Genomic DNA, 22466 nt, shown 5'->3' on the forward strand with positions numbered 1-22466 from the left:
CGCCGGTCGCGCCTGGGCTGCCCTTCTCCATCTTGGCCCAGTTTTCAACTCCCTCTGCCCATGCTGGGCCCTCCCCCAGCCTCTGCCCTCTCCTCACCCAGGCCCTCCCAATTCTCTTCATACCTCCTCGGGCAGCTCTCTCCAGATTTTTCTGCTGTTCCCCTCAATTCCCGGTGCCTGCCTCTCTCGTCTGTCCTTCTCTCCCCAGATGGGCCCCCTCACTCTCTCCTAAGTTCTGGACTGAGCCTAGGCCTCCCCTCATGCATCCCTCCCCTGCCTCACCCCGGCTGGCCAGCGTGGCTGCTCATTTTTTATTGCTGTGATTTCCTCTCTCCCTTCATCACCATGTCTCTCCCCTTCCTCCTACCTGGCGCTCTGCCTCTCTTTGTCCGCTTCTCCCAATCGCTGGGTGACGCTCCTCATCCCTCCCGTGTCCTGCTTCTCGCACACTCCCCACCACATAAACCCCCCCCCATCTTAGTCCTTTCTCTCAATGTCTAGATGTTTCCTTCTGCTTGCCCTGACACTTTTCTGTCTTTGCTCTGCCCCACCTCCAGACCAGGGTGCCCCAGGTGATGGCCAGCCAGAATGACACCTCAATACCCGCACCCTCACTCCGCCCCAGCCCAGGAGGGCCCTTTCCCAGCCCCTTCCCCAGCCCCCAGTCACCTCCCCTCCTTGCTGCTTCCCGCTGCAGCTGCAGCAGCAGCAGCCTGTTGCCAGGGCAACCACAGCTGGCTGGGTGGGAGCCCCCTCCACCCCATCCCCCTTCTCCTTTCCGGCAAGGCTGGGAGGAGCTGGGACAAAGCCAGAGAGGGCTGGGGTGGGGGTGGCGGGCTGGAAGGAGGCGATGGAGATGGAGGCCAACTCAGTGGCTTCTCCCCCAGCAAAGCCCCATATCCCTCTTATTGGTGACACCCCTGAACCAGGCTGGAGAACAGGGCAGTCGTGGCAGAGGGGCCAGGCCCAGTTTAATACACAGAACAAGTTAATTCACAGCAGAGGCAGGCAATAATTAGGAGACTCTCTTACAAGGAGGGGCCTTCCTGGGGTGGGCCCCCGAGCCCACCACCTCCCCCTCTTGTAGTCTCAATTTCCCTTTTTTTTTTAAACCCAAACAACAAACACACAACCACAAGAAACAACCACACCCCCTCGCTGTTGCCAAAGTGGCCAGCGAGGGTGGCAGGGGCAGTCCGGCCTGGCCGGGTGGAGAGGAGGGGCAAGGGAGGAGGAGACAACGAGTCCGTTGCAATCTGTGCTTCTCATTCCAGCGAGCGCTGGGCAGGGTCCCCCCCTTGCCCTGCCGCCGGGTACCACCCACCAGCCCTGTTGGGCATTGGGGGGGGCACAGGGCAGGACTGTCAAGGAGGGGCAGGAACAGAGTTCAAAAAAATCCAGGTTCACATGCAGTATCCACAGCGGGCACCGGGAGGGGCAGGGGTGGGGACCACGCCCGCCAGGCCTGCTCACAGCAAGGGAATGGTGCCCACCTGGGGTGGGGAGATGGGATAGCTCTGGGAGGAGGGGTACCAGGCAGGAGGCTGGCAAAGAGATGGGTGCCCAGTGGATGCGCTCAGCAGTGCCCCTCCCTCCAGCCAGGCCTTAGAGGGCTCTGTATATATTAATTTCTTTTTTTTTTTTTTTTTTACTTTTTTGTCTTTTTCTTTAGAAAAAGGCTCTGTCCATGCCCTGGCTGGCATCCATCAACCCCCCATGCCCGCCTAGAGGCGGGGTATGGCTTTGAGGGGAGTAAAAGTTCCTGGTGCCCATTTGCCAAGGGATGGGGAGGGAGGGAGGAAGGGAGAGGGGCCCCCCTGGGGCCCCCAACCCACAGGGGCCAACATTCCACTTGCAGAGAGGGGAGGGTTGGCCCAGCCCCCCCTCAGGCATCACCCTGTGTCCCTAGCAGTGTGGGCCAGGAGGGTGGCAAGGGAGCGAGTGGAGGAGCTCGGAGAGGCAGGCGGTCAAGCACCAGCCCGGAGGCCCAGAAGAGGTAGGGCCAGGCCTAGGTGAGAGTGATGTAGGCAGAGGCCTTCTCTTTCAGGTGCCGAAGGCAGAGGTGACAGCTCCAGCTCCCTGTGGGGGCAGCCACAGGACAGAGTCAGGCCCAGGGAGGGGGAGGAAGGCCGCCTGCCCACTGCCTACCCCCATGGGCACCTGCCTCTTCTCACCTTCTGGAGGTTCCGCCATGGGGGGGCTCAGGCAGTACATGTGGTAACCCCGATCGCAGTCATCACAGAACAGCAGCTGGTCCTGGGGGGTGAGACCCGCCCAGCTGGCACCCTGGGGGCACGGGCACCAGAAACCGGGGTGGGGGGCCTGGGGCAGGGGTGCGGCAGAGCAGGGGGCTAGGGGAGGTGGTCCCTCACTAGAGAAGGGGCTCTCAGGGCCTTGACAAAGCACTGCGTGGCCAAGCCGGGACGCCCCATGGGCTGCCAGGCAGACACCTGCCGCCTGTGTTTCTAAGGCAACCGCTTCCCGGTCCTCTCAGATGCTCAGGTACCAGGAAGGCCATGGCTTCAGATCCCAGCCCTGCCACTGTCCCCGCTGGGCAGCCTTGGGCAGGCCACATTCCCCCTCCTGAGCTCCAGGTCCCCACTGTGCAGTGAGAACAAGGGCACCTACCTCGGTGGGTGTTGGGGAGCAGTGGAGGAGAAAGTGCCAGGTGGCTCAGTTTAACGTCCACTAACACGGGGAAAGGGCCCAGGGGAAGGGCACCGGACACTCACGTCATTCTCCGAGGTGCCACACAGGCTGCAGGATTTGCATTCGATGCACTGCCAGCGGTAGGTCCGTACGGCCGCTGTCATGTTCACCGTGAACTGTAAACACGAGGGGTGTCCTGGGGGGACAGGGGTGCAGTTAGGAGGCTATTGGACTCCTGGAGAGGCTCAGTCCACCCGCTGGACCGGGGGACGAGGAAGAGTTTTGGGGATGACCCTGCCCTGCCCTCAGTGCCCAGACACAGGAGGACGGATGGCAAGCAGCAGTACCGTGGCCATCACCAGGTCCTACCCCACTGCCATGGCAACCACACTGCTCCCTGAATACCATGGCAACCACATTCCATTACCCACAGTGCTGTGGCAACCACTTTCCTACCACCCACAACACCGTGGCAACCACAGTGTGTTAACCACCGCGCTGAGGCGGCCACATTCCATTACCCACAGCAGAACGGCCAACCACGTCCACCGACCGCAGGAACGTGGTGGCATGGTCACCTTCCCCACACCTCCTCGGTTCCATGCAGCCAAAAACTCATTCTACCCGATGCTCCAGCAGTGCTGGTCCATTTGTGAGTCAACCTATGGCCCCAGGGTGGACACCCACAGCTGCCCACCGTGCCCTCAAGGATGTCCTTTTCTCCCAAGTGTAGCAACCACGCTCTGTCCATCTCCCCCAGCCTGCGGCCCCCCCGGAATCTCAGGGGGGAGGGTCACCTGACCGCCCACAGTCTGCGCAGGAGATGAGGTCCTCTGGACACCCCGTCTTCTTAGAGCCGCCCAGGCAGAAGTCACAGTAGCCGTTGGGGATGACGGTACCGTCAGGTGCCTTCTTGGCTGAAAGACAGCAGGCTGGCTTAGCGGGGCCCGGCAGGTGTCCCTGAAAAGGTGGCTGCGGAAGGGGGAGCGAGGGCAGCCTACCTGTGTGCTTCCTCTGTGCCTCGGGGACCCAGGCCAATTCTTTGTAAAACTCTAGGGGTGGGGGCATAAAGAGAAAGGGGTTCTCACCAGAGGTTCTGCCCAGCCCCCAGCCTCAGCCTCAGCCTTACAGCTGGGGGCAGGGTGGGCTGAGGGCAACTGCCGCAGGCTGGGACCTCCCCGCACCTTCTCAGGCAACTGAGCAGTCCTGCTCATTGGCTGCAGACCTGGAAGCACGGCTTTAAAGGAGCCATTGTCTCCTCCCCCACAAACTGTCTACCAGATAATGCCCACCCAAGCCCTTACCCTTCCACCACCCCCACCCAGCCCAGGTCCCTGGCCAGGTGCCGGCTGTGGGCAGCGCAGGGATGGGCTGAGGACACTCGCCCCATCCCTGGGGAATGGATAAGAGGCAGTTTCTACCCCTCCCCCAGCGCTCAGCTGTCAGGCTGGCACCGGGTTGGCATGGGGCGGGTGCCAAGGACTCCCAGGCCACAGCCCCTACCCCTTGGCCTAAGCTCAGTGAAGGAGGGAAGTGGGGGAAGGGGAAGGAGGTAGGGAGGGAGGGGAGTCATCTCTCACCCCCACCCCAACCCCAAGCTCTAATTGAAACAATAAATCAGTCCCAGAAATATTACGCCCGGCCGGCCGGGAGCGAAGGAGAGATGGTTGGTTGCCATGGCAACCCCGGAGCCAGCATCCCCACGGTCGGTGGGGGGAGGGAGCCACAGCGCTGGAGATTTTCCAGAAATGTCTCCTGTGCCCCCCCCCACCCCCTGCTTCTACTCGCAGGACCCCCCCCCCCGCCTGCTCCCCGCCTCCACCTGGCCGGCCGCCTGCTCACGTTTGTGGTTGTTTTTCCGGTGGAAGGGCAGGGCGTGGCGCTCAGCGTTCTCCTCCCCCTCCTCCTCAGCCAGGTGAGTATGGGTGTAGTGGTAGCTGAGCCCTGGCCGGTTCTTATACCGCTTCCCACAGACTGGAGAGCAAGCCATGGGGAGGGTCCCGGTCAGCCCAGCCTCCATACCACCACCTCTACCCTGGCCTCCAAGATCACACCTCACCTCCCTCCCCCACCCCCAACTCTGTCCCAGGCTCAAGCTTCCCCCACTATCGGGGACCAGGAGGGAGAGCACCATAGGGGCAGAGGTCTCAGGCCCCCCTGCCTCTCTTCCCCCTCTTCAGGACTCACTATCACAGACATACGGCTTGTCTCGGTCCTCCAGGGAAGCGGTGTCCTGGCGTTTCCGGAGCCCCCCGATGCCATATGCCTGGGGACACAGTCATGCGTGAACAGACAGTTTCATTGCCGTGACTTGCAAGGCACACTGAGGTTGGGCAGAACATCCTAGCTTTGGGCCTGGGACCTGTCTGGGGCATGAAGACAGTCCTAATTGGCCAGCCGGACAATCTCTACAAATGACTTCACCTCCATGGACACGGGCCTCCATTTCCTAGTCTGTCAAGAGTCTCACAGCCCTGGTTCCTTGAGGCTGTTCAGGGATTGGACAAGGTCAGGTCTGAGGCCGGGGCTAAGTGCTGGGCTGACTTGGTCACTAGACCATGCCACGGGGCTCAGGGGCCCACAGGCACAATGGGCAAGGGGTCAAGGAGCGACAGGGCTCAGGGACCACAGGGCACAGTGTGGCAGGGGCAAGGGGCTATGGGGTGCTGGGGCAACAGGGCTGCAGGGGCACAGGCACAATAAGGGCGCATGGGCCATGAGGTACAGTAGCCACAAGGCACAGGCGAACCGAGGCACAGGGGCCCACAGGGCACAGCCATGATGGGCGAGGGGCCGCAGGGCACAGACATGATGGCAATACCTTTCCCTTGGTCCTGTTCTTCCTCCTAGGCAGGTCATCCTCCAGGTCCTCCACGTCCAGATCGTGCGGGAACTCAAGCAGCTGCTGTTTCTGAGCAACGGGAGGTAGACTGGCTGGCTGGGAGGAGCTCGGCCCGGAGCAGGGCATGAGGGGAGGGAGGCCTGGGGCCTCCAAGATGAGGAGGAGGTCTTGGGTGGGCATTTGGACTCCCACATCCCAGGCCAGAGCACCTGGCCCTGCTTCCAGTTCCATCTCAGTGCAGATGGGTGCCCGAACAGACAGCAGGCACAATGGGCAAGGGTGCTAGGGCCCCTGCCACCCATGTGCGGAACCTGGATGGCATTCTGGCCTCGGGAGTTCAGCCTGGCCCAGTGCCAACTGTGGCAGCATTTGGCATGCACAAGATCTCTCTCCCTCTCTCTCTCTCTCTCATTAAGTAAAGTTTAAATCAATATTTTTTTCAGAAAAAAGGGAGGAGTCTGGTTGTGCAGAGACGGGGCTACACCGGGAAGCTTCTGAGCAAGGAGCTGGTGTGTGGGACACAGCCAGGCGGGACCCACCTGACAGTCCAGAATGGCCTCTTCCTCCTTCAGCTCCATCTTCTTCTCCCCCGTCTCAGCACACAGCAGCGCCTCGAGCACCGGCCCTTCTGGGAGGCTGCCTTCCTTCTTAAGGGGTGCCTCACAGTCTGGGGACAAGGCCATGGGGTCAGCAGGGCACTGGCTTCGCAAGCCCAAAGCTGCCCCACTCCAGGCAGGGATGCCTAGCCCCTGGCCGCGCTGCCGTCCACCTGGTCCCACTGCGGTGCAAGCACAGCCAGGACCTTGCATACACCCAGAAACCCTCACACAACACACAGACCATCAGACACACCCAGCCAGACTCTGCCAAATGCCTAGCTCCACCCCAAGGGCAGACTCCAGACACGTGCTAGATACCCCCACACCACACCAGGAAACACAGCAAAGAGAGACATGAGCATCTCGGACAATCTCACAAAGGAAGTGGCACCAGCAGACCAAAGACAGCAAACACCCAAAGATTCAGAGACCCAGGACACTTGTGGGAGAAATATCCGGCCTTGGGATGCCATGGGAAACAGGCCAGCAGGTACACCCACATGAGTGTACCTGGGTGTATCATGGGCAGCCAGACTCTATGGGAATCTGGGCACCCCCGGGTGATCATTGGATGAAGACACAGGCATGCACACACACACATATGCACACACCTGTGCGTACACACACACACACACACACGGGAGATACTGAGAGCCCTCCAGATCTCTCAGATGCCCACTGGAGGCCACTGCAGCTCTCCTGTCCACTCCCACACCTGTGGGTGCCCCAGGACGGGAAAAAGCCACCAGCAACATTGACATGTCTAGACATTCATCCAGACACTGATGGGCTAGCACACCTGGGCAGTAAGATGCCCGCTGTGCCAGAAACCCCCAGGTACCCCACAGCACCCGGACACGCCTGGGGTAGAAGAAGGCTGAAGGCTTGGTCAGCCAGGCGCTCGCTCACACACACACACACACACACACACACGTCAGAAGAGGCTTCCAAATGCACCTGGAAACACCTGGGCTCAGCTACAGGTACAAAGCATCGGGAGCAAACCGTGGGCTGACCAAGGAGAAAGGCAACCAGACAGGTGGCTGCCAGCTGGCAGGCCACACCTACCTTGGCACACATATCTACAGTCATGCCCCCCGGCCCAGCTGGGCCCTCCTGTGGAAACTCAGTGACCCAGAGCAAACTGTAGAATCTGGGAAAGACAAGGCAGGATGCTGCCAACACACCACCCAGGCTAGAAGCAGCAGCACAGGGCGCTTAGACACACACTGTGCGGGGGGCTCCCTGGGGGACACAGCCTGGGAGGGAGGGGAGACCCACAGGTGCAGGGTCCCGCTCAGCTGCACGCACCGATCTTGTATTCGCAGGGCCGGAGCCGCGGGTCCTCCAGGATACTGAGTCTCCGCTTTTTCCTCCAGCAGCGGGCCGGGTACGTGTAGATCTGTCCCGGAGCCAAACCTGGGCGAGACGGAGAGTAAGAATGCTGCCCAAAGCCGCCGCCCCGCCCCAGCGCGCCCTCCCGGCAGCCGCGGTGGCTGGCGGCGAGCGTGAACCCGTACCGGGCCCGCGGTGGGTCTTCTCCATCCAGATGTAGCAGTTGTTCTGGGCCACGCCGGTCTGCGAGTCGAGGAAGGGCAGGCGCAGGCTGCGCTCGGCGCACAGGCGCGCGTTGTAGCTGCGGCAGTGCTCAATGGCCTCGCGGTAGAAATCCTCCCCGAGGCTGCGGGCGGGAACCGGCGGGTGGATGTGAGCCGCGGGAGCCATGGGCCACCCCGATCCCGGCCCTGCTGGACCCAGTGTGGGAAGGGGGGACAGTGCCGAGAGCTCCTCCCCCGCCCGCCAATTTGGGGCTCAAGCAAGGGGTGCAGCTAAGGAGGACATACCCAAGATACTGAAACAGACAAAAAAACATTAAATGACACGGGACCCATCCACACGTGAACGCACCACAGGGGCTTCACACACAAAGACAGACACAGCCCACACTCACAAAGGAGAAGCCGACGGCACACGTGCACACACAAGCGTCTCCTGAGAGACACACGCCCCAAGTGACCTGGTGCCGGGATTCACACCCCAACACATGACAGGTATCCCCAACACAAACACATCACCCACAAAGGTTCCCCATAAGGAACAGACTATACCACTCCACGTGTGTGTGCGTGCACACACACTTACACATGCAGTCACAGACCCAGATGCACAAACATCAAGAGACTGCAAAACCAAATTATTCAGACGCTTACCCACAGCATCCAAAGACACGCCAATCACACACACACACACACACACACACAATACAAAGAGACCACAGGTATTCACACAGGTATACACACATCACACACATGCATGGTGCACGGCATATACACATAGAAGTCAGGTATCTAAAATATCACACAGGCAGACACACTCACCCATCACATCCACCAGTATCCATGCAACAATTTCCGGGAAAGTGCAGGCATGCCCACAGCAATACCCAGGCCACTGGACACACAGGCAAAGACCCAAATCTCCCAAGATAGCTAACCCAGAATAAAAGCAATCAAACACACAGCAGAGAACACGCACACGGGGAATGCAACTCTCCCACACACACTTACACACCCCAAGACAAAGGTAGTGTGGGCTTCTCCCGAGTTTACCAAAGGCACCCCCATTTCCAGGCTGTCCCCCTCTCTCCCAAACCCCGGGGGCCTCGAAGCGGGGAAGATGACCCCTTTCCCCAACAGGCCCTGGAGTCCACCCGCGCCCTCCCCGCGCCCGTGCAGAAGCCGCGCGTCGGGCACCATTCTTGCCGGAGACCCACAGCAACACACACACACACACACACACACACTCGCACCCCCGCACACCGTGACAGCCCCCCGGACACCCCCTCGGCCCCACTCCCAGCCGCCCCCAACACACAGACACACACAGGCGCGCGTGCGCCCGCGCCTCCCGCCAGCCCGCACCACCTCAGGGGGCCGGGGATGACCGTGGCCATCTTGCTCCCCGGGTCCTGCCCCCAGCAGGTCCCCGCCGGGTCGGTCCTCCCAGCGGTCGGGCGGGCGCTGAGGCCGCCCATCCATTCATTCCCGGGGGGCGGGAGCACGCGGGCCACGGCCAATCAGAGCGGCGGGGCGGGCCCACGCCGATCATGCTGGGAGTTGTAGTCCCACCTCCCACCCTGCACGGGGAAGGGGGCGCACGCTGCGGGGCGCACGGAGCGCGCGCCTTGGCTCACCCACGCTGCCTCAGACACGCGTCCCCGTGTCACGTGCACACCCGGCTCGCACCTCGCGGGTTCCAGGCGGCTCACACACACATCCGCGCGCACACTCTCCCACACCCGGCGGTACCTCAGCGCTTCCTCAGAGTTGCCAAGTGGACTTCCCCACATGCCCGCCCTGAAGCGAGCGGCCCCAGACGCCGCGTACCCCTACCCCAAGCAGCCCCAGACAACCCCATCCCGTCCCACGTGGGGACACTTCCTCCCCCAGCCACTCACGGACACCCGTCCTCTACCCCTGCTCAGGATGGGGGTCGCGACCACACCTCCTGCTGGCCTTGGGTGGATGTGGGGACGCGAGGAATCAACCCAGAGGGGTTCTGAGTGAGACGTGATGGAGGCAGGAGTCTGGCAGCAGGTAAGATACCACGCGTGCCGCCCGCGCCCCCATCCCATGCCCCTGTGGGACTCACGCGTCCAAGTCCTGGCCGGTTCCCCCAGAGCTTCCTGCTAACGCACAGCCTGGGAAACAGCAGGGCAGGGGTGGCAGGTGTGTACACACCTGAGGCGTGTGGGTCCCTGACACCCGCGTGGGAGCCCTGCATTGGGGCTTATGGCTTCCGCCTGCGCGGATCCAGCTGTTTCAGGCCTTTGGGGCAGAAATCAGCAGATGAAAGACCCCTCCAGATCTGTCTCCCTCTCTCTCTTAAATATGAATAAATTCATTCTATATTTTTTAAAGATTTATTTATTTACTTATTCATTTGCTTATTTATTTATTTTGGAAAGGCAGATATACAGAAAGGAGAGACAGAGAGGAAGATCTTTCCTCTGATGGTTCACTCCCCAAGTGAGTGCAACGGCTGGAGCTGAGCCAATCTGGAGCCAGAAGCCAGAAACTTCTGCCAGGTCTCCCAGGTGGGTGCAGGGTCCCAAGGCTTTGGGCCGTCCTTGACTGCTTTCCCGGGCCACGGGCTGGATGGGAAGTGGGGCCACTGGGATTAGAACCGGTGCCCATATGGGATTTCAGCACGTGCAAGGTGAGGACTTTAGCTACCAGGCTACTGCAGTGGGTCCTAATTTATTAAAAAAAAAAAAAAAGAAGAAAGAAAGAAAGAAAGAAAAGAAAAGAAAGAAACATATTTAGGGCCCAGCACATTGGCTCAGTTGCCAACCCTCCCCATGCAAGCACCAGGATCTCATATGGGTACTGGTTCGTGTTTCGCCTGCTCCACTTCCCATCCAGCTCTCTGCTTGTGGCCTGGGAAAGCAGAAAAGGACCCTGCACCCGTGTGGGAGACCTAGAAGAAGCTCCTGGCTCCTGGCTTCAGATCAGCTCAGCTCTGGCGGTTGTGGCCACTTGAGGAGTGAACCAGCAGACAGATTGTTCTCTTTGTCTCTCCTTCTCTCCATAAATCTGGCTTTCCAATAGGAAAATAAATAATAATAAAGTGACTTCTATGCCATCTCTCTCTCTCTGCCCCCTCTGCCTCTCTTAGTGCCTGGCAGGTAGCAAGTATCCCGTACGTTGACTGTGTTAAGAGGACCTGACAAACACCGTGAAGTGACATGGCAGAGGCCAGCACTGTGGTGGAATGGGTCAGGCCGCCACTTGTGCCACGAGCATCTCATACCGGAAGTGCCCGCTCATCTGCTCCTGCTCCAGGCCTCTGCGGCTGACACACCTGGGAGGGCAATGGAGGGTGGCCACCCAGGTGAGAGACCAGAAGGTTGATTCTGTTGATTCTCTCCCCAAGTGAGTGTAACAGCCGGTGCTGCGCCGATCCAAAGCCAGGAGCCAGGAACTTCTTCTAGGTCTCCCGCTCGGGTGCAAGGTCCCAAGGCTTCAAGCCATCCTTGACTGCTTTCCCAGGCCACAAGCAGGGAGGTGGATGGGAAGTGGAGCTGCCAGGACTAGAACCGGCACCCATATGGGATCCTGGAACATTCAAAGCAAGGACTTTAGCCACTAGGCCACATCGCCAGGCACCAGTTCGCATACCGGTGGCCTCACTTTCCATCCAGCTCCCTGCCTGTGGCCTGGAAAAGCAGTCGAGGACGGCCCAAAGCCTTGGGACCCTGCACCTGTGTGGGAGACCTAGAAGTTCCTGGCTCCTAGCTTCACATCGGCACAGCTCCAGCTGTTGCAGCCGCTTGGGGAGTGAATCAATGGACCAAAGATATTCCTCTCTGTCTGTCCTCCTTTCTGTATATCTGACTTTCTGATAAAAATTAAAGAAATCTAAAAAAAAAAAAAAAGCCTGCACATAGTAGGTGCTCAACAAATACTTAAAGAGCCAGTCCACTGAGCAAGCCCACATCCTGCACCGCTCTCCCCTGAGTTAATGCCATTTCGGGACCTGTGTTTCAGGCAAGAATGAACATCCAGAGGTGGCCTTCCACACCCACAGCCCTTGGGGACTGTTTGACTCAGTCGCTCAGAGGAGCATCCCCATTGAATCAACCCTAAGGAATCCGCACAGGATGAGCTGAGCCGTGGGCATACACTCACACACACACCCTGGTGCCAGTGGCTAAGGGAAACGAACAAGCCCACAAACGCAGTGCCCACCAAGGGGCGCTCCTGCCCACAGCCAAGACCTGCGAGCGGTCACCTCCTTTGTCAATGGATTCCCCACTCTCGCTCGAGAGTCACTCGTGGCCACCTGCGCGCGTGCACACCCCTCCAGTCCTGGCCCCTTCCACAGCTCCATCTGAGCCAGGTAAGGCCGTGACCCGCCCATCTCCCATCCCCCAAAAGGAGGGGGGCCAAGAGTGCTCAGCGGGACACACTGGCACCCTCGGCTCACTCTCCTCCAGTGGTCACCCAACACTTGCCTGCCTCGCCACCCCCACACTCAGGCTCAGCCTGACACTTGGCCACCTTTCCCTGCCCACACCCTCCCTTTCCCTCCCCTTCCCCCTCTCAGATACTTCCTCTAGCCACAGGTTCTCCATCCCTGCCCCACACCCACCCCAGGACACCCACTTTGCTTCAGTAGATCCTGGGTGTAGACGCAGCACCCCTTCGCCAGAGGGTCCCATCCGCCAGCAGGAATTGAACCCACAGACCTAAGTTGACCCTTAGCAAGTGTTACTCCTGCTTGACCTTGGCCACTCTTGCAGGCCCCTGTCTCCTACACACAGGAGCTCCCAGTTATCGCCTAGGTAAGCCTCGCCTCAGCCTCCCTGACCAGCACGGGCAGCACCGGGCAGCACTGGGGCGCCCCACGAGGCTGTGAAGGGCTTAAGCCCAGGGCTGCACGCTCTCCAAAGAGGTGACTGCCCTTCCAGGATCCGGCGAACACCACACACACACACACACACACACACACACACACACACACACGGTAGGCGGCTCCCTGGCACGCCCACTGCAGCTGACCCTGACCCCCCAAACCAGCACTTGCAAGGAGTGGCACACATCCTGAGGGGATCTGAGCCAGGGACCTAGAGAGAGCCCCTCAGTGCCCACGGATTCCACAGCCTGCTCAGCAGCCAGTCCTGGGTGTCCCCCACAGAACTGGTGGCTGCCTCTGTGTGCCGCTTAGGGCCAAGAAGGGGACCGGGGGTGTCACTCACTTCCCCCCATGCACTAGCTCTCACTCGCAGACACCCCCTGCCTGCCCTGGGCTCAGAGTCACACGTGTAGGCGCAAGCTCCAATTCCCAGCCCCTACACACACATCCTACTCTCCCAACTCACGCCCCCACCCCAGGAACCAGGCACGCACAACTGGGGTGCCAGGGGTCCAGCCATCAGCCACAGTCCTTCTCCTTGGGCGGGGCGGGGGACCCACACCAGGTCTCCATGGTCAAGGTCAAGGCGGCCAGCGCTGGGGGCTGGGGGAAGGGTGGGAGAGGTAGCCCCAACCCCTTTGTGCGGCGCCGCTGGCGCTCGCCCTCTTCCTCCTCCTCCTCCTCCTCCTCCTCCTCCTCCGCCCGGCCCGCGGAGGGGGAGGGGAGGGCGGCAGCGGCCGCGCGTCTGTCACTCGGAGCGGCTGTCAGCGCCCGGGAAAGGGGGTGGGGAGCGCAGGGACCCGGGACTCCAGGATCCTGGAGAGGAAAGTCCAGGGAAGGGGAGAGGTGGACGGGGCCAGGGCTGCGCATGGGGGCTGACGGAGAGCTGGGAGAGCGGGAGGAGCCCGGCTCAGACCCCGACATCCCGGAGCCCAGGACGAAGGCAGCGGGAGCTCCGGAGCCGCCCGGAGGAGGAAGAGGAGGGACGTGGGAGAGGCAGGGAATCCCTCGAGACGCGGCCCTCCCCGGGGGGCTCGAGGAGCCGAGGGCAGCCGTGGCCCCAGCCGGCCGGGGCGTCGGGGCTGCTGGGTGCTAGAGACCCCGGGCAGGGCGAGGGGAGCGGCCACCTGCGGCCGTGAGGGCCTGGGTCCCACGAGAAAGCGGAGCAGGGGACCAGAGAGGGTGGGAGGAGAGGAGAGGGGTCGGTCCGGACTTGGGGGCTTCCAGCCCCGACTCCCCAGGCAGGCCCAACGCCCCCCCACCACCACCACTCCTGCAGGACATCGGGGAGGAGACGGAGGAGGGGAGGCCAGCCCCGACCCCCACACTGGGTGGGGAGGCGGCCTCCCGCGCCACATTCCTTCACTGACAGCGACAAAGAAGAGGCGCCCCCACGACCCGGGAGGGGCTCCCGTCCCCAGCGCCCCCCAAGGAGGGGCGGCAAAGGGTGGCAGTCCCCGGGGGCGTGGGGCGGGCGCGCTGGAGAGGGGGGGGGTCCCCATTCCTCCACCCCCTCCCTCTCCATCCCTCCCCCGGGAGGATGGAGGCAGGGCCGGGGCTGCGGGGCCTCTGGACTGGGTGGGGCTGGGGGGTCCGCACGGCGGGGACACTCACGACTTGAGCGGGTTCTGAATGGCCGTAGCCATGGCCCGCTCTGCGGGGCCGCCTCCGGCCCGGGGCGCTGCTGCCGCCGCGCGCGGGCCCTGCCCGGCCTGCGCCGCCCGCTCTGCCGCCCAGCGCGCTACGATTTCATTCATTCTTGGGGCTGCGGCGCGAGCGGAGCGGGGCGGGCCGGGGGCGGGGCTCAGCCAATCCCCGCGCCTCCCGGCGCACCACGGGACGTGGAGTCTGGGGGTGCTCGGCTGCGCCCGAGGGCGCCCCTGCCCGGACTACACGTCCCAGGGGGCGTCAGGAGGACCGCGCGCCCATTGGCTGCTCGGGATACAGGGTGGGGCTCCTTGTCCCCCTGACACCCTCCTCCCCGGAGCATCCTCTCCCAGTGCGTTGGGGTGCTGTGTTCCCAGATGGGGCTCTCCCTTCTCCAGGCCCCGTGGGCGCGGAAGCAGGTGGTTGGGAATCTTCCCAGACCCTGGGGTGCTCTCCGGAGTCTGCCGTGTGCTCGGGTCTGAGCCTGCTTATCTAAGGGCAAGAAGGGGGTCTTTCCATGATCAGTCAGTCGATTGCAATGTAGAGACTTGTCGCATGTCTTTGTTCACTTGCTAGGCACGTGCTGGGCACTTGGGACCACGGCGGTGACCCGCTGCTCTCAGGGAGCTGCTATTCGAGCGCAGCCGGCTGAGCAAAGAATAGACAGGCTCCTTTCGGCGAAGGGCGAGCGCTATAAAGGAAAATGTGAGCAGATGGAGTTGAAGAAGGTGTGGCTGCACGGAGGAGGTGACATTAAAGTTGAGACCCAAGCGTTGCCAGCCGTCCATGGCAAAGGGAAGGGTGTGCAGCCCCGAGGGAGCCTGCTGTGCAGAACCCGAGCTGGGACCCAGGTCAGATGATGTGTCTGGAGCAGGCTGGGGAGAGAGCAAGGGACATGTCTTCTTAGGGCCTTGTGGGCAGTTGTACAGTAAGTGCAGTTACTCATTCTGGCCACTCCTCTGTGTCTTCACGCCCACACCCATGCCCCAAACCCACCAGCACATCCTGTTCTTTCCTGCAATTCACAGGACACATCCAGGTGCCACCCACTCTTCTCCATATCGCGGCCTCACCCCGTCCCTGTCCATCACTGTCCATGAGTTGCTGGTTTCCCACCCACAGTGGCCAGGCAGCTATCCCTGGCTCCAAGTCTCCACTGGCTGCTTTCACCCCCCTGGCCTGATGCGAAATCCTCTGCCATACCCATTGTCTTTCTAGCCCTCCTCCACTTGGCTTGTGGTACTCCAGCCATGCCAGCCTCCCGTGGAAGCGCCCAGCCCTGCTTCAGCCACAGGACCTCTGCACCAGCTGTTTCCTCTTCCTTAAATGCCCCCCACCCCACAGCACACACACCTGCTTAGCTCCACCCCTAATGTCACAGCTCAGAGACCCCACAGATGCGGCAGCCCCTGTCACGCTGACCCAGTGTGAAAGTCGATTATCCCCGTGCGCACCTGCCACACCGTGTGTCTGAGATCAGAGCCCGTTCCTGCCCGGCTCTCCGGCTTGTTGCCTCCACCTGCTTTAGCATCAGCTCCCTGGGCCAGTCACTGCCGTCTCCCAGGGCCTAGCACAGCACATGGCAAACAGTGGGTGATGTAAGCAAAGGGGCCTGGTGCTGCGTGCGTCTCCCAACCAACAGGGAGCGTGAGAGCATCAGGGGGCCCAGGGTGTGTCCTCTTGTCGATGGGCACCTGGGCAACCTCAGCTGAGGCTGAGGTGGGTTGGGGTATGCTGGAGGCTGTACTTAAAAAAAAAATGTTTATTCATTTTTATTGGAAAGGCTGATTTACAGAGACAAAAAGTTACAGAGAGAAAAATCTTTCCATCTGGGCCGGGTGCAGTAGCCTAGCGGCTAAAGTCCTCGCCTTGCACATGCCGAGATCCCATATGGGCGCTGGTTCTAATCCCGGCAGCCCCGCTTCCCATCCAGCTCCCTGCCTGTGGCCTGAGAAAGCAGTCAAGGACAGCCCAAAGCTTTGGGACCCTGCACCCACATGGGAGACCTGGAGGAAGTTTCTTGCTCCTGCCTTTGGATCGGCACACCACTGGCCATTGTGGTCACTTGTGGAAAGAATCAACAGACAGAAGATCTTCCTCTCTGTGTCTCCTCCTCTCTATATATCTGACTTTGCAGTAAAAATAAATAAATCTTAAAAAAAAATTTTTTTTTTCTATCTCCTGCTTCACTCCCCAAATGGCATCAGATTGGCCAGACCTGAGCTGATCCAAAGCCAGGAGCCAGGAGCTCTTCCGGGTCTCCCACATGGGTGCAGGGTCTCAAGGCTTTGGGCCAACCTTGACTGCTTTCCCAGGCCACAAGCAGGGAGCTGGATGGGAAGTGGAGCAGGCGAGACACGAACCAGCACCCATATGGAATCCTGACGTTTACAAGGGGAGAATTAGCCAGTTGAGCCACGGGCCCTGGGCCTATATGTTAAGGAAACCTGAAGAGAAAGACAGAACAGAGGGGTCAGCAGATGCAGCCACTCAGCTCCGGATCTCCGAGGACAAAGCAGTGAGGAAGGTGGCCCAGACACACACCTTGGGTCATTTCTCCCCTGGGCCTGGAAGTTCTGGACCTGGCCACCAGAGGGCGCTGTAACCCAGTCTTTGTTCAGCCCAGGCGGTTCTGGAACCCTCCGTCCCAGGAGAGATTTCCTCAGGCTCCGGGGGCTGGCCAGGGCAGACATCCGGGGAGCCCCTTGAGCCAAGGGCCCCTACGGGCTTCTGCGGCTGACCCCAGCCCATCCCTCTCTGTTTCCATGGACAAAGTGAGGTTCTGCAGTCCCTGGGCTCCCCCCGGAGGCTCACAGACGGCCTCCTGCCCCGGTGGGGGAACTGAGGGGTAGCCACAGCGAGAATGCCCACGAGCGGCCTACGGACTCACCTTTCCCACGTAGAAGACACTCCTCTCAGCTTCTCTCACAGAACCTCATGCCTGAGAGGCAGAGAGAGAAGGAGGCCTGCAGAGAGGAGGTACACCGAGACAGCGTCTGCCTGCTGTCCAGTCTTCACCCTCGCTGCCCGTGACGGCTCGGCCTGGGTCACGCCAAAGCTGTGAGTCTGGAGCACCATCCATGTGGTAGGGGTCCAGCAACCTGGGCCACCCCCCGCTGCCTCTCATAGTGTGCGATGTCGCCTCCCCATGGCCCCGCTCTGTCCCCCTGAGCCTGCTTCCTGAGGCTGCAGCAGGAAAGGAAGGCTAGTGACTGCAAACCACAGGAGGTATTTCAACTCCAGAGGCCTAGGGTGCGGCGCGTGGGGCTGAGACCAAGGTGGGGGAGGGACAGGCACTGCAGCATTGTGGGTTAGGCTTCTGTGTGCAACATCCACAACCCAATTGGGAGTTGCGACTTCTGGTTTTGCTCAGCTCCTGACCCCGCTGCCTGCTCAGGCAGCTGATGACGGCTCAAGTATTTGCATTCCTGCCACCCACATAGGAGGCCCACATGGAGTTCCAGGCCCCTGGCTTCAGCCTGGCCCAGCCCCAGCCAGTGCAGCCATCCAGAGAACAAACCAGCAGGCTACTCCTACCCATCCCGGGCATTGTCCAACGCTCACCCTCTGCCCACTGCAAGGAGCTCGCTGGGGGAGCCCACTTTGTGGCCTCACGGTCATTATTTGTTGTGAATATTTCTGAGTGTGCCCGTTGACTGGGCAGGGCCCCCAGTCCCAGCCTTTGCCTGCTCTGGACCACACTGCTAACTTTGGGTGTTGCTGTGCGGCCATTTCACCTCTCAGTCCCCCACTGCGGATGCTGCCCATTCTCCTCATTGGCCAATCAGATTTACAGAGAGAAGGAGAGACACAGAGACAGATCTCTGACCCCGTGGCTCACTCGCCAAGTAGCCGCAACAACCAGAACTGAGCCGATCTGAAGCCAGGAGCTTCTTCCAGGTTTCCCAAGGCTTTGGGCCGTCCTTGACTGCTTTCCCAGGCCACAAGCAGGGAGCTGGATGGGAAGTGGAGCAGCTGGGATACAAGCCAGGGTCCATATGGAATGCTGGCTCTTGGAGGTAGAGGATTAGCCAATTAGAAGATAAGCCATGTGCAAGTCCCCAATAAATTATATTTTTTACAAGTGTCCATTTGTTTGGAAGGCAGAGAGAAAATATTCCATTTACTGTTTCATTCCCCCAAATGTCCAAATATTCACAACTGTAAGGGCTGGGCCAGAACAAGACCAGGAGCCAGGAACTCCACCTGGGTCTCCCCCGTGGGGTCTGGAACCCGGCTTCTTGAACCTTTGTCCACTGCCTCCTGGCTGCTGGCTTCCAGCGGCCCAGCACTGTGAGACATTAACCAAGAGACCCAAGAGCTCACGTCTCAGTTCTTCAAATAAATAAAGCTAATATGTAGATTAAAACTTTTTAAAGATTTATATATTTTTATTGGAAAGTCAGATATACAGAGAAGAGATAAACAGGAAGATCTTTGGGCCCGGTGCTGTGGCCTAGTAGCTCAAGTCCTTGTCTTGAATGCTCCAGAATCCCATATGGGTGCCGGTTCTAATCTCAGAGGCCCCACTTCCCTTCCAGCACCCTACTTGTGGCCTGGGAAGGCAGTCGAGGACGGCCCAAAGCCTTGGGACCCTGCACCTGTGTAGGAGACCCGGAAGAGGCTCCTGGTTTCGGATTGGCTCAGCCCAAGCCGTTTTGGCCTCTTGGGGAGTGAATCATCAGACGGAAGATCTTCCTCTCTGCCTATCCTCTTTGTATATCTGCCTTTCCAATAAAAGTAAATAAATAATAAAAATCCGTGGAGCTATTTGCCTTTGCTCTCATGTGGAGCTGCAGCCCGAAGACGGCCGTGGTAAACTGGAGCTGCCCCATAAGCGCACACCTGCATCGTGGCCTCGCCTGCGCTCCTCGACTCCGAGACAGGAACTTTGATTGCATAAGCGCCTGGGTTTAAGGCAATTTGTCATAGCAACCTAAAGTCAGACACTCTGGCTGCTTTGCAACCGTCTTGTCTGGTTCGGAGCCGGCGTGGCAGCTGTGGCTGAGGACGGTTCCCTCAGTGGCACACAGGGCGGCCAGCTCCGCCTGGCACCTGCCGCCGGCCCACTACCACAGTCCGAGGGTGCCTGGAGCCAGGCCTCGTCCTGGTCTTCCCGTGCACACGCCTGGGTTGCCCTGCGGGTCCTCATACCATGGCAACTGCATGTCAACAGAACCAAGAGGAACTTCTGTTCACCAAGCTTTTTTCCTTTTTTCCAAAAATTTATTTTTCTTGGAAAGGCAGATGCATAGAAAGAAGGAAGATCTTCATCCACTGATTCGCTCCCCACGTGGCTACAACAGCCAGAGCTGAGCTGATCCGAAGCCAGGAGCCAAGAGTTTCTTCTGGGTTTCCCATGTGGGTGCAGGGACCCAATGCCTTGGACTGTCCTCCACTGCCCTTCCAGGCCACAAGCTGGGGAGTGGATGTGAAGTGGAGCTGCAGGGATTAGAACCAGCGCCCTTATGGGATCCCAGCATATACAAGGTGAGGATTTAGCCACTAGGCTACCATGCCTGGCTCCTCTTCTTTTTTTCTTGACAATGTATTTATTTATTTATTTGAAAGGCAGAATTAAAGGAGAGAAAATTCTTCCATCAGCTGGTTCACAGCCCAAATGGCTGCAAGGACTAAGGGCTGGGCCAGATCAAAACCAGAACCCAGGCGTTTGAGGTCTTGGGCCTTCCTCTGCTGCTTTCCCAGGCCATAAACAGTGAGCTGGACCAGAAGAGGAAAAGCTGGGACTAGAACCGGCTCTTAGATGGGATGGAAACACTGAAGGCAGAGACTCAGCCTACTATCCCATTGCGCTGGTGCCAAAACACAGCCTTTGTTGTTGTTGTTGTTGTTGTTGTTTTTTAAATAATGATTACATGGTTGGTCAGGATGGGAAGGACTGAGGTTTAGGGAAAATTGGGTGAACTCATTGTTTCCAAATTTGCTATTTCTTCTTGTTGTTTCTGGGGGAAGGGGAGAGACAAAGGGGGAAACCACACATGACTTTCCAAATGTCCCAGTACCCAGGGATGAGGAACTGCCACCTCATATCAACCCAGGGTCCCAGTGTGTATATTCTAAGGGTTCTGCCCAAGTGGCTTGGCTAGTTCTGAAATGCTATCCGTATCACCAATCCAAGGACGCCGCAGCCCGCCATGTCCACTGGCTGCCATAGTCAACCTCAAGTCTGCAGTCACTGAAAATTTCTGCTGTCATCATTTGGCTGGGGTAGTTGTCACGTTTGTTCTTTCCTTTTTGCTTATTTTTTATTTTATTTTTAAAAATTGTATAAATTTTATTTTTGATAATTTTTACATATTTGATTAGGGTCAAGGGCTAGAGGAAAGTGGGTAAGACAATTGTTCTCACATTCTCTTGAATACATCTGTTTTAAGATAAAATGGTGTGGGGCTTGGAGCAATGGCTTAGTGGCTAAATCCTCACCTTATATGTACCCGGATCCCATATGGGCTATGGCTATGTAACAGTTCATATCCTGGCAGCTCCATTTCCCATCCAGCTCCCTGCTTGTGGCCTGGGAAAGCAGTCAAGGATGGCCCAAAGCCTTGGGATCCTGCACCCACGTGGGAGACCCAGAAACTGCTGGCTCCTGGCTTTGGATTGACTCAGCGCAACCATTGAGACCCCTTGGGGAGTGGAATAGTGGATGGGAGATCTTTCTCTGTTTCTCCATAAACCTGCCTTTCCAATAAAAATCATAGAGAGAAAGAAAACTTATAGCTGAGGCTGTGGTGTAAGGATCTTCCACCTGCAATGCTGGAATCCCAAAGGGCACTGGTTCGAGTTTCAGCTGCTCCACTTCTGATCCAGTTCCTTGCAGGGAGCCATTGCGGTCATTTTAGTGAGTGAACCAGCAGATGGAAGATCTTTCTCTGTCTCTCCCCTCTCTGTGCAACTCTTTCAAATCAAAAGAAATCTTGATTGCCTGATGCAATGTCCTACCGAGGCCATAGCTTCCACCTGCTAGTTCACTCCGCAGAGGCTGTAGCCCAGATGCGTGGCTTCTGTCCAGGTCTCCCAGGAGGGTGGCTGGGATCCAGCCCCTTGGGCCATCCCCCTGCTGCCCCCTCAGGGTACACCCGAGCAGGGAGCTGGACTAGGGAGCAGACGTGGGCACGGAACCTTTGCACTGTGACTCCAGCCTGCGGCGGCTTCACTGCTGAGTCCAGTTCTGCCCGGAGCTGGTTATGGCCACTCAGCACCTGCTAGCCCCTCGGGGAAGGAGTTCCTGACCCACCCCAGCCCTGCACTCCGCCCTGGCTGCCTTTTGCAACGAACTCCCACGGCCACCAGGGGGCGCGGCGGGCTGGCGTCCACGCAGCGAGGGTGGAGGCTTGGCGAGGGGGCCGAACTTCTCCAAGTGCAGAGGGAAAATCGAGGGTCCTTTGGGGGAGGCGGCTGCCACGTGGTGAGCCCCAGGCGTGTTGTGGGGGGCACTGTGACTGCCCGCAGCTAGGGGCCGGGCCTGGGGGACGCCCCTGAAGGGCCCAGGGCCTCCAGGGACACAAGGAAGGGACACAAGCTGGAATGGTGGCTGCTGGGGGGAGGAGGAAGAAGTGAGCTGGAAACGGGACATTGCAGGCCTGTGCCGCTGGCCTCCCAGGGGACATTTTTGTGTGGTTGCTTGAAAGGCAGTCAGAGACGTTTGTCATCTGCTGGGTCTCAAGCCAAACGCCCACCATAGCGAGAGCCACGCCAGGTTCAAGGCTGGAACCCAGATCTGTGGCAGGTCCTCAGCGTGGGTGGCAGGGACCCAAGTCCTTGAGCCACAGGGCGTGTGACAGCAGGAAGTGGGACTCGGAAGTGAGCCAGGGCTCCAGTCCAGACACTTGAAAATGGAACGTGCTCTTCCCAAGCAATCTTTTTAAATTTCTTCTCCAAAATTAATTTAATTTGAAAGAGTTACAGAGAAAAAAAAAAAAGAGAAAGACCCCTCTAGCCACTGATTCACTCCCCAAATGACCACAATGAGCAGTACTGGGCTAGTCTGAAGCCAAGAGCTAGGAGCTTCTTCATGCAGGTGCAGGGTCCCAGGTCTTGGGCCTCCTCTGCTGCTTTCCCAGCCCACAAGCGGGGAGCTGGGTGGGAAGTGGAGCAGCTGGGATTCAAAGGCCCCACGGAGGGACCCTGCACACGAAACATTCACAGCCTAAGACCCTGGGCCGTGAGCCTGATGCTGCTCCCACAGGGACAAGGAACGGGAACCAGACCCTATGGGAGGGCAGTGCAGGGTTTCCCCGGCTGGTGGGGTGTCAGAGCTGTGGGTGTGTGTGAAGGTGCCAGCGGGGGGC

The 22466-nt window shown here is 59.3% G+C and overlaps 1 protein-coding gene across 4 annotated transcripts; it reads right to left on the minus strand.

The window, feature by feature from the left end:
- Nucleotides 1–946: 946 nt before the first annotated feature.
- On the minus strand, nucleotides 947–14258 carry LOC121166870 (zinc finger protein neuro-d4). 4 transcript variants are annotated; one of them, XM_040996182.1, is made up of 12 exons: nucleotides 14122–14258; nucleotides 7611–7771; nucleotides 7402–7509; nucleotides 6031–6158; nucleotides 5471–5560; nucleotides 4837–4915; nucleotides 4492–4623; nucleotides 3651–3701; nucleotides 3447–3566; nucleotides 2733–2845; nucleotides 2175–2256; nucleotides 947–2079 (listed from the first exon to the last, which is right to left on the minus strand). In XM_040996182.1, exons 1-12 carry the CDS (start codon nucleotides 14151–14153, stop codon nucleotides 2009–2011), a joined length of 1167 nt encoding a protein of 388 aa, XP_040852116.1. In that variant the 5' UTR covers nucleotides 14154–14258; the 3' UTR covers nucleotides 947–2008. The 4 variants fall into 4 exon arrangements, with proteins under 4 accessions (XP_040852116.1, XP_040852117.1, XP_040852115.1 ...); XM_040996183.1 differs by lacking the exon at nucleotides 14122–14258 and adding an exon at nucleotides 9015–9123; XM_040996181.1 differs by lacking the exon at nucleotides 14122–14258 and adding an exon at nucleotides 9015–9123 and having other exon boundaries at nucleotides 2175–2286.
- Nucleotides 14259–22466: the final 8208 nt, after the last annotated feature.

This window comes from Ochotona curzoniae, unplaced genomic scaffold, assembly GCF_017591425.1.
Source record: "Ochotona curzoniae isolate NIBS_2020 unplaced genomic scaffold, NIBS_Ocur_1.0 patch258, whole genome shotgun sequence".
Taxonomy (NCBI): Eukaryota; Metazoa; Chordata; class Mammalia; order Lagomorpha; family Ochotonidae; genus Ochotona; species Ochotona curzoniae.